This window comes from Chiloscyllium punctatum, chromosome 20, assembly GCF_047496795.1.
Source record: "Chiloscyllium punctatum isolate Juve2018m chromosome 20, sChiPun1.3, whole genome shotgun sequence".
Classification (NCBI taxonomy): domain Eukaryota; kingdom Metazoa; phylum Chordata; class Chondrichthyes; order Orectolobiformes; family Hemiscylliidae; genus Chiloscyllium; species Chiloscyllium punctatum.
Window position 1 is genome coordinate 19,023,017 of NC_092758.1, and position 12,254 is coordinate 19,035,270.

Consider the following 12,254-nt stretch of genomic DNA (forward strand, 5'->3'; position numbering starts at 1 on the left):
GCCCATTATTCAACTCATGCCTCTGCCTTGCAATTTTAAATCCATCACCACTTAACTATTTACTCTCTCAGTCTGGAGATTAGTTTCATTTCTGCTCAGGTGAAGCTGATATTTGAATCAAAAGATGAAAAAGGATTCCTCCCAGAGATCATCAGCTTTTAGCTCAACTGTTCAAGTAAAGAGCTGTCAGACGCAGTAGCCCTCAACTATAATGAAAAGTGCTTGAATCTGTAAGACCAATTCATTACACAGACTTTCATGAATAGAATTGCAGCATGAATAGAATTGAGCTCTGATATCATGCATTTAAAAAAACTAAAGAGCTAATGTCTCTTTTGGCAGCAAACTTTAATGATTGGTAAATTGGTGAAGAAAATTGCACACAAGTTACTATAAATCCCTTTCCATGTTACATGCAAACTTTAAATACAAGCATTATTCATTCCAGAATGCATCAGTAAATGACGAGACAATTACAATTTTACAGCAACAGTTTAAATCATTCTAAACTAAACTGAGATTGTCTGTGAGAAAAGAATATTAAACATGTGAATCATTGGTTTTCTTTGCAATTTCTTGTTATGCATTAAGATTATTATCCATCAATGTTAAAGTAGACATAAGCACAGCCAACTTGCTTCCCCTGGCTCTTCAAAGTAATTGTTGCTGAGTAATAACCTTTCAACAAATAGGATGAGATAGGTGGCCGTGAGAAATAATAGCTTCTTTTTGAGGAATGAAGATATCCCTGAAATACAAATGTTCAGAGTTAGCACAAAATAATTCACTCTTTTGTTGTGAAATGCATACATTTAGAAATTCCAATATAGGAAAGACGTTAACTGTTTTACTTTTAATTGTTTTAGCCATCCATGATATTAATGCAGTATCTATGCATTTGGCCGCTTAAACTCCAAAGTAAGGAACATGTAACATGCTCAAGATTAGTGTGGTGCTGGAAAAGCACTGAAGGTCAGACAGCATCCGAGGAGTAGGAAAATCAACATTTCAGGAAAAAGCCCTTCATCAGGAATGGCCGAAACATTGATTTTCCTGCTCTTTGGATACTGCCTGACCTGCTGTGCTTTTCCAGCACCACTGTAATCCTGACTCTAATCTGCAGCATCTGCAGCACCCACTTCTGCCTTGTAACATGCTCACCCTAGTTTACCATTTATTTGTCCATCTATTATGCATTTAGTTTTTTTAATTGTGTAAACTGTTTGAGAAACTTTGACAAGATGCGCACTAAAATGAAACAATTGCATTTATACAGCACCTTGATAGCATTAGAATGTTCCCCCAAAGAACTTCACAACCTTTTGAAGAAGTTTTGAAGTATAGTCACTGTTCTACTGTAAAAAGCATAGCAGTCAAGCTGTGACATAAACACACAACCAGCAATGTAAAAATAACCATGAAATTTGTTTTAGTAATGATGCTTAAGGGATAAATGTTGACCTGAGTGTGCAGGCAGGACCTCAATTGAACAGTTTATCTAAAAAGACTGTTACAGTTTTGTACTTCTGAAGGTCTATAATGCTGGACTTCTTTTTATTGTTCCAAAGTTTTTCCTAAGAAATTGTACTCAAGAATCTGTACTTAGGTGCCTTTCTATCTACGATGATGCCATTAATGGTAACTTGTAAATTTTTCACTGTACTCATGATTTGGAGATGGTGGTGTTGGACTGGGGTGTACAAAGTTAAAAAAAATCACACAACACCAGGTTAAAGTCCAACAGGTTTAATTGGAAGCACTAGCTTTTGGAGTGCCGCCTGATGAACCACCTGAAAGGCAACTACCTGATGAAGGAGCGGCGCTCTAAAAGCTAGTGTGCTTCCAATTAAACCTGTTGGACTATAACCTGGTGTTGTGTGATTTTTAACTTTTCACTGTACTCATGTGAGTACATGTGACAATACAGCTAATTCAATTCAATTCAATTCAAATAGCTTTGAATTAAATAATTCAAGTTGCGCATATGCCACCTATTGGAGCTGAATGGAGTACCAAATAAATTTTGCCCTGTGTCAATTGATACTCTGTAAATAGAGTCATAGAGATGTACAGCATGGAAAGAGACCCTTCGGTTCAACCTGTTCATGCCGACCAGATCTCCCAACTCAATCTTGTCCCACCTGCCAGCATCCGGCCAATATCCCTCCAAACGCTTCCTATTCATATACCCATCCAAATGTCTCTTAAATGTTGCAATTGTACCAGCCTCCACCACATCCTCTGGCAGCTCATTCCACATACATACTACCCTCTGCATGAAAGAGTTGCCCCTTAGGTCTCTTTTATATCTTTCTCCTCTCACCCTAAACCTAATACCCTCTCATTCTGGACTCCCCGACCCCAGGGAAAAGACTTTGTCTATTTATCCTATCCATGCCCCTCATAATTTTGTAAACCTATATCAGGTCACCCCTCAGCCTCCGATGCTCCAGAGAAAACAGCCCCAGCCTGTTCAGCCTCTCCCTATAGCTCAAATCCTCCAACCCTGGCAACATCCTTGTAAATCTTTTCTGAACCCTTTCAAGTTTCAAAACATCTTTCCGATAGGAAGGAGATCAGAATTGCGTACAATAATCCAACAGCGGCCTAACCAATGTCCTGTACAGCTGCAACATGACCTCCCAGCTCCTGTACTCAATACTCTGACCAATAAAGGAAAGCATACCAAATGCCTTCTTCAGTATGCTATCTACCTGCGACTCCACTTTCAAGGAGCTATGAACCTGCACACCAAGGTCTCTTTGTTCAGCAACAATCCCTAGGACCTTACCATTAAGTGTATAAGTCCTGTTAAGATTTGCTTTCCCAAAATGTAGCACCTCGCATTTATCTGAATTAAACTCCATCTGCCATTTCTCAACCCATTGGCCCATCAGGTCCAGATCCTGTTGTAATCTGAGGTAACCCTCTCCACTGTCCACTATACCTCCAATTTTGGTGTCATCTGCAAACTTACGAGCTGTACCTCTTATGCTTGCATCCAAATTATTTATGTAAATGACAAAAAGTAGAGGACCCAGCACCGATCCTTGTGGCACTCCACTAGTCACAGGCCTCCAGCCTGAAAAACAACCTTCCACCACCACCCTCTCTCTTCTACCTTTGAGCCAGTTCTGAATCCAAGTGGCTAGTTCTCCCTGTATTCCATGAGATCTAACCTTGCTAATCAGTCTCTCATGGGGATCCTTGTCGAACGCCTTACTGAAGTCCATATAGATCCCATCTACCGCTCTGCCCTCATCAATCTTCTTTGTTACTTCTTCAAAAACTCAATCAAGTTTGTGAGACATGATTTCCCACGCACAAAGCCATGTTGACTATCCCTAATCAGTCCTTGCCTTTCCAAATACATGCACATCCTGTCCCTCAGGATTCCTTCCAACAACTTGCTCACCACTGAGGTCAGGCTTACTGGTCTATAGTTCCCTGGCTTGTCTTTACCGCCCTTCTTAAACAGCAACACCACGTTTGCCAACCTCCAGTCTTCCAGCACCTCACCTGTGACAATTAATGATACAAATATCTCAGCAAGAGGCCCAGCAATCACTTCTCTAGCTTCCCACAGAGTTCTCGGGTACACCTGATCAGGCCCTGGGGATTTATCCACCTTTAACTGTTTGAAGACATCCAGCACTTCCTCCTCTGTAATCTGGACATTTTGCAAGATGTCACCATCTATTTCCCTGCAGTCTATATCTTCCATATCCTTTTCCACAGTAAATACTGATGCAAAATATTCATTTAGTATCTTCCCCATTTTCTGTGGCTCCACACAAAGGCCGCCTTGCTGATCTTTGAGGGGCCCTATTCTCTCCCTTGTTACCCTTTTGTCTTTAATATATTTGTAAAAACCCTTTGGAATCTCCTTAATTCTATTTGCCAAAGCTATCTCATGTCCCCTTTTTGCCCATCTGATTTCCCTCTTAAGTATACTTCTACTTTCTTTATACTCTTCTAAGGATTCACTCGATCTATCCTGTCTATACCTGACATATGCTTCCTTCTTTTTCTTAACCATACCCTCAATTTCTTTAGTCATCTAGCATTCCCTATACCTACCAGCCTTCCCTTTCACACTGACAGGAATATACTTTCTCTGGATTCTTGTTATCTCATTTCTGAAGGCTTCCCATTTTCTAGCCGTCCCTTTACCTGCAAACATCTGCCTCCAATCAGCTTTTGAAAGTTCTTGCCTAATATCGTCAAAATTGGCCTTTCTCCAATTTAGAACTTCAACTTTTAGATCTGGTCTATCCTTTTCCATCACTATTTTAAAACAAATAGAATTATGGTTGCTGGCCCCAAAGTGCTCCCCGACTGACACCTCAGTCACCTGCCCTGCCTTATTTCCCAAGAGTAGGTCAAGTTTTCCGCCTTCTCTCGTAGGTACATCCACATACTGAATCAGAAAATTGTCTTGGACGCACTTAAGAAATTCCTCTCCATCTAAACCCTTAACACAATGGCAGTCCCAGTCAATGTTTGGAAAGTTAAAATCCCCGACCATAACTACCCTATTATTCTTACAGATAGCTAGTGTGGACAAATCATTAAGGATTGTTAAGTACTATTTTAGTCACTTTAACGAAAATAGAATGTAATGGCGATGCCAGTAGTGAATTGTCTTTGCTGTATTTTGCAACACTTAGGTAATAACGTTCATTCTATTTTGGTGTCTGTCTTTCCTATGTGGGAGTAGGACTTACAATACTTCCAGTTTGATGCAGAAGTTACTGAAGGGCATTTTCTTACTCACTGACTATTCCATTATAAGTGATTCTTTTCACTGAGTGCTACAAAATTCTCTTGCAATTTATTTTATGGGGATGAGATCCTGGAGCTCCCTCACACTATCGTGATTCTACCTACAGCAAAGGGACTACAGCGGTTCAAGAAGGCAGCTCACCACATCTTCCCAAGTACAAGTCATGGCAGGGAATAAATGGATCCACAGGCAGCAATACCGAGGTACAACGAGTGACTTAAAAAAAGGTGGGGAACCAGAGTAGATAATGAGCAACAATAAGTTGCATTTATAAAGTGCCTTTAATGTAGTAAAAAAAGTTACGATTTGGGGTATTCTATTTGTACTAGATACAGTTTGCTAGTGATTTGACAAGAACAATTTTCCAAAACTTATTAAAATAAAACAGTGAAAGGAATACATTCAATGTGTTGAGCAGCTATTTGAGTGGCTATAGTGGATATGGAGAAGGTCTTGTGGCAAAAATGGTAACATTGATGTTTCTGAGCCAGAAGCTCAGTTCAACTTCCACCCTAGGACATGATGGCTAAGGAAAATGCCTTCATAACACAGTTGAGTATCAAGCTGTAAATTCTTGAAATACATGACAATCGGAGGCCATGAGAGCAGAAGATATACCGAGTCATTTCTGTGATGGAAAGAAAAATCGGAGCCCCTATCCCTCCAACCACCAATATTCATTGGTAAAATTCATTGTAAAAATGTATGTTGTCACAGTAACGTGGACATCTTGGTGATTCAGCTGGCTGGTATAGACCAGATTGGTGGCCTCAGATTTATGATTCTAACTGGGATGGTTTCAGGATCTTCTTCCTTTTCTGACTCCTGGTGGAGGTTATAAAACTCTGGGTTAGACTTACCTTGAAGAAGAGTTAAATAATTTAATGGACAGGGTTGTTAGTTTTATAGTGACTGGGTTTCATTAAAAAATGTATAACCAATACGCATGCCACTGGACAATTACCATAATTGGAAAGCTATTATTGTTATAAGTTTGTTAGCAGTTCATAAATGTTTAGACTTGCAAATAAGTTTATTATTCCAAAGCTGGCTATATTGAGCTTAATTTTATTCACCTTGTATTTGCAATTGTGATATACCTGGCTTTAAAGAAGGCAATGTACTTGTATAAGTTATATTTTATCTATAAATATAAAATAGCAACAGTTCCAATGAAAGATCTTCAATCAGAAATGGTAACTCTATTTTTCTGTTGATCATTGCTGCCATACCTGTTCATTCCAAATGTTTTATGTTTGAATTTTAAAAGTCAAACAGTTGCAGAATTTTAAATTATATTGTTGCATTGCATTTTATTTATTCATTTAACCGTTGCTAGAGCTCTCCTAATTACAATGTGTATTTGTTAAAAATGAATGAACCAAGTTCTGAAGAATGGATTAATTTTAGCAGCCTGTAATGTCCTATACTGAGATGAATTAGATATCAATCAGGATATTTGAATAAATATAGATCATGATCCTTGCCTCAAGGGACAGAAAACAAACTTACACTGCTGAAAGTACACGATGAATCATGACCAACCAGTTCACATAGATCAAAACTACATGGAAATGAATTAAGGCAGGGAATTTTCCACCATAACAGGGCCTTCTTGTACAGTGTTATTTCAGCCTAAAATATTCAAAAATAAAAATAGCAGATGTTATTTCTCAAAACACTGCACTTTGAAATGATGAATGATGAAGTTACACATTAGATTCTCATTGTGTTCCTGATAATCAGCAAAAGCTATTAGAATTCTGAACATTTCAGTGCAAAGGTGGACGTTCAGATCAAAGTACACGTGCTAGCTGTACACTGGAGCAATCTATTCTGTCATTTTTCTATGTCTCCCAGTACTTGTATAGTTCAGCTGTTTAACCATTTGTATTGAAATATTGTAATGTATCAGACTTCAGTAGTCACTTGTGGTAATACATTCCATATCCAGAATTCACATTAACTGCAAATGTTTCTTCTAACTCCTGCCCTTTACTGATTCACTAACCTGAAGAAATAATCTTTCACATTTACTCTTTTATGGGTCTTTCTTTTAACTTGGAGCTTAATAAGATACACTGATGTTAAATTAAGCACGTGCTTGTTAAGAGAGATGTTCATTGCAACTTCGAGCTGGGCGGGGGTTGATGCAGAAGAATTGGCTCCAGGCTGTACTAGTGTTGCAGTTACGAGACTCCATTCAAGGAGGGCTCCAGAAAGATTCCAAACAGTGGTGGCTCCATTCTGTTGACAACGGTTTGGGAGTCATTTACAGTTCTATGCAGCTGAACGTGGGGTAAAGGAAGTCCTTGAGCAATATTTGCTTGATGCAGCTGGGAAAGTTTGGAGCTTCAACAAATTCATTGGCAACTCAATGAAGCTAGCTGCTGATAAAAGGTGGAATTGTTTTGGTACTTGGATATTTGGGAACAGTCTCAGTGGTCATGGGCAACTTGGTTTAAGAAAAGGGATTGAGGATGTGAGTATTTGTTGATGAGGTGTTTTGGTATGAAGCATTGACTTTCCTGCTCCTCTGTCTCCATGCTGTCTGACCTGCTATGCTTTTCCAGCTTCACATCTATTGACACTATTTGTTGACGCAATCTGACCCAGAAAATATCATGGGCTAGACCTTTGAAAGCGAATAATTGGAATCCTTTGCAAATGAGACAGAATTTTAATGACATAAGGTGACCTAGAGTGTGACTCATGTCAATGTAGGGTTTGCCTTTAGTGCAACAACAATTTGATGTGCATTCTGTGCAATATTAGAATATTAAGCCATCCTGAATGTTAGTGCGTAAGTTTTAAATAAATGGTGTACATGATTTAGAATTATTTTCTTCTGCTCAGTGGAGTTGTTCAGTGTTTTTTTTATGTTTGTTTTGTTCAAATTTGTAAAACACGATTTTTGGTGTTTGAATTCAATTCAGCTTTGGAATTCTGCCATTTATTTTCTTACCCGTCATTGCTCCATACATGTTATTCTTTAAAGATTACGGACTATCAAATCTGATCACAACAAAGATCTGGCATGTCCTGTATTCTTTTAACTGCAATCATAATGCACACAACTGGAGAGCTCCACAAATAATAAAGAAATAATTGCAATTATACAACACACCTTTCGTAACTTCAGAATGCTGCAAAATGCTTTACAGACTATAAAATGCTTTTTAATGGTAGTCACTAGTGCAGTTATTGGAAGCAGGGCAGCCAAGTGGCATATAGAAAAGTCCTAAAACAACAATATGATAAAGACACAACCAGTACTTTTTGTGATGTTAATTGAAGGCTAAATGTTATTAGGGATCATTCTCTTGCTTTTCTTTGAAATAATGCTATGGAATCTTTTACCTCCACCAAATAGAGCTGATATGGCCTCAATTTAACACCTCATCAAAAAAATGTCACCCAAGCATTCTAAGTGATTAAAGACTTAACAGCAATCTAAGTTTGTTCATCGCATATGACACCTTGATCTTTTACTATACATTCTGTGTCCTATCACTCACTGTGCCCTGCTAGTTACATGATGAAGGATCAGCGTTCTGAAAATTTGTACCTTGAAATAAACCTGTTGGACTATAGCCTAGTGTTGTGTGATGTGGCTTTAGCTCAGTACTGCATTGGAGTTTCAGCCCAGATTGCTATATCCAGTCTCTTAGGTGGGACTGGGTTCAAAATATTTGACTCAGAGGTGTGTCATCAAGTGGACTGTGGGCTGACACAGTGAAAGTTTAGGCAATAGAGTTTAATTGGATTTCAATTTGTAAATTACACTTTCTCTAAAGTATAGGAAAATTTAGATAAAGAACCGAGGGCAGGTGCACAGAAAATCACCATGGGGAAGTGTTATTAGCAAGAAGAGAAGACAAGGAGAAAGTGAGGACTGCAGATGCTGGAGATCAGAGTCACGACTGTGGTGCTAGAAAAGCACATCAGGTCAGGCAGCATCCAAGGAGCAGGAGAATCAATATTTCAGGCATAAACCCTTGAGAAATGAATCAGGCAAGCCAGGAAGTTATGAAATGATGTAAAGTTATTGTTTTAAATTGTAGAAACAAAACATAAAGGAGTGAATATAAGAAAGGGACGAGTAGGTGGTTGGAAAAAAAGGAGGAATAACTAATTGTTTACTCTCTTCTGTTTGATCGCCATCTCAAAATAAACTTGCAGAACTTAGCTATTTGTATGAGTTGCTGGTTATGTTACTCTACACAATTCAAAATTATCCACACATTGAAATGTAGAATACTTAAGCCTGCTACCTAGTGATGTAAAAGAACCTCAGCACAGCTTATCTGACAGTAAGTACAAGTGTTACATTATGTGCATCATAAATGTGACATATAGTGACATCAGATGTCCCAATGTGAATAGGATGAATACAGTATTCACTCACTGTCATTGATGAGATGGGCCGACTCAGATAGGTACTTCCTTCAAAAGACAAAGATCCGGGTAGTTCAATAGGATCTGGTTGAACTGAGATATGCTTGAATTTAACAGGGTCATGTGCATAACTGCAATCTGTCCAGGAAAAGCCATTCGACTAAAAAGAAAAAGGGGATTATAAATATACACAGTTTAATAAATTCTGATGCTAACTGCTATGAATAAAGATAGTACAGAATAAGAACCGAATCTATTCTTAATATTTTACAAGTTTTTCACAGGGAAGGAAATCAATAATTAAAATGTGCTAAGCTAAACTTATTTTTACTGTCTGAGGGATTACATTGCTTGATCTTTAAATATTTTGTATATCATATATAGAATATTAGACCCTCAATTGTCTTGTGGTGGGAGGTATGACATTGAAATTACATAGGATCAATGGAGAAAAACATTCAGGATATTTATTCAAAAACACAGAGTACTAATTACAGGAATAATGGGGGCTAATTATATGTGTTTTAATAAGGATTAAAGATAGTTAGATATTCATTTAGGAAGAGTTTATGTGCCCTCTATACTAATAAATTGCATTGTATCTGTTCTAATCAGGCTGAAACCTATTCTGGATGTACTAATTTTGATAAGTTCTGAATAAAGTAAGCACTAAAAGGAGCATAAAGTCCTCACTATTCAGTTCTCCTTGATCATCTGCAAACATACATGAAGAATTCTTGTGATTACTGTATGTATAAACCTCGTAAACATATTTGTGAAGATTTCCCTGTTTTGAAGGAATATGTTCACCATTTCTCTGGAAATGTCCAACACTCCAGATGTATTCAAATCTCAATTAAGTTTCAAATAAGTCCTTAAAAATTAAAAATTGTTGATATTCAGGTTAATACTACCCTAATGTATAAACATTAAATAATAAACCTATTTGGTCAGCAATTTTTTAATAATGTTTCAAACTCGTCATATGTAACTAAATGATAATGCCCACTTTGCAATAGTTAAGGGTATTCAAAACTAACACTATGATTGAAGCAATTCATGAAATTGTTGTGGAATGGTCTTCCTTGAGGCAATCCATTATGTTACAAGACATGTCAATTACTGAAACATTTGGTTGTCGGTTTCATACACTACAAATAACAACAGGATTTAGAATTATTCTCCAGCACTTAGGCAGTGGTACTGTGGAAGTATCACGAGAATGGTAGTACATTGACCCAGGCTGATATTATGGGGAAAGGGTTTGATTCCCACCATGGCAGATGGTGAAATTAAATTATTGAAAATCTTAAAATAAACACATGATCCAATGGTGACCATGTAACGCTGTCATATGTTGTAAAACCCATCTAGTTCACTAAAGTGCTCTCGAGGGGAAATCTCTCATCCCTACCTGGTATGTGAATCCAGGGCCACAGCAATGTGCTTCACCCTGAAATGGCCCTAGCAAGCTAGTTTGTTCAAGAGAACTGTATCTCTGGCATCACTCTATCTCCTTTAAGATTTACTGCATAGATGTCTGATTGGAGCTCCTGAAAAACTCACAGAGTAATAGGGCTATGTCAGAGATGATCCAGCTCCCAGTCCAAACCAGCTTCCTTTGGAGAGTGACACTTGCATTTGTCATCAGATGTATGTGACCCATTATAAACTCTTTCCAATCAACAAATTACTTCTTAATCACAGCAACTACTTTGCAAACATGTTCCCTTATTAAAAAAAAACTATCAGACAAGATACTTACAGTTCTTATTTGGAAAAGCAAGTAAATGACCAGCAAAATGATACCTGAGCAACCAGCCATCTTGTATTGCAATGCCAATCTTCATGTGAAGAACAGAAATGTTTGGTTTCCCAGTGTTGTTTTATACTTCAATGCAATGAGGTGTTACTTAGGGTTTAGCCAATAGCCATAAAGATTTGTAATTCCTGTTGTGTATGTTGCAATGACTCCAATGAGTCAAGACAATATTTTCAATATTGTCATTCATTCTGCAGCAGTTGAAGTTTTCAAACTGCTGCTTTATAAATTCTTTATTAATGCAATCGCATTTTTGCAATTTCTTAAGGCTATTGCTAGCAACGATGATGGTGGGCTAAAATCTTACTTTTTTTTTGACCAAGTGTGTGTTGAATGTTTTGGAGGGTCTCATGCCTCAAGGCTGAGTGAGTTTTCTCACTGTAACTTTCAAAGCCCACCATATTACCTACTACCGACCGACCCACCTCCCCCCCATGGCATTCCTCACACTCAATTCCAGCCTTCTCTTCCCATGCAACATTGCCAGAGCAACACATCGTTATGTGGAAAAACACCAAATTCCAACAGCCTTTGCACCTGCACTACTTTTGAAAGTCCACTGTGAATCCAGACAAACTAGTGGTAGCAAACTGGCAGTGCCCCTTACCAGCAACGCCATGATATTGCAGCCAAAGAGCACACGGCGTGATTGACACTCCCTCACATGTACAAGTACCCTTCTCTCACTCTAATCACTGTTTAAAGACTAGGCCACACACATTACTTGTCTGTAGTTACATCTTGTCTGAACACAATCTAAGCCAATGCTATCCTGTCCCCAATATTTGGTAAACACCAATTGTCTGTCATGTACCAGTAGGAAAAGATCACATTCAGATAGGCATTTGAATGCTTCTAATTACAGACAGGAGAAAGGAATGCAAACAAACACATGAGAGGCTGAAATTTGCCCAAACAAATGGTGATCATCTCCCGATTTACATTCCACGATGGGTTGTTGTACCCAGCTTTCATCGACTGGAAACGTGTGTCATCAGGTCCTGTCAGGTTTGGAGTGACCTATGCAGCTGAGCTCTGTCACTCTTCCTCCCAAGTATCCTCATCCTCCTCAAAATGCAACTGCTCCAGTTCCTGAGCATCCAGCACATCACCTTGCTCCCTGCTCCAACAGCACAGTGCACCAGGTTAATTTATTATCTGCTCCACTGTCGTCCTGGTCAGGGCATGAATGCATTGTATCTGTGCTCTACATCTGTCAAAGGGTGGCTCAATGGTGTCATGAGCCAT

At 38.4% G+C, this 12,254-nt stretch overlaps 1 protein-coding gene across 1 annotated transcript in view; it reads right to left on the bottom strand.

Moving 5' to 3' along the window:
• Positions 1-595: 595 nt before the first annotated feature.
• The window catches only part of LOC140492312 (ganglioside GM2 activator-like), a 57,471-nt gene continuing 45,812 nt past the window's right edge, over positions 596-12,254 (bottom strand). Inside the window, exons 2-4 of the mRNA XM_072591260.1 lie at positions 9,195-9,344; positions 6,299-6,421; positions 596-748 (exon numbers count right to left, since the gene is read on the bottom strand). Coding sequence (XP_072447361.1) covers positions 596-748; positions 6,299-6,421; positions 9,195-9,344 — 426 coding nt within the window. The remainder of the gene's footprint in view (positions 749-6,298; positions 6,422-9,194; positions 9,345-12,254) is intronic.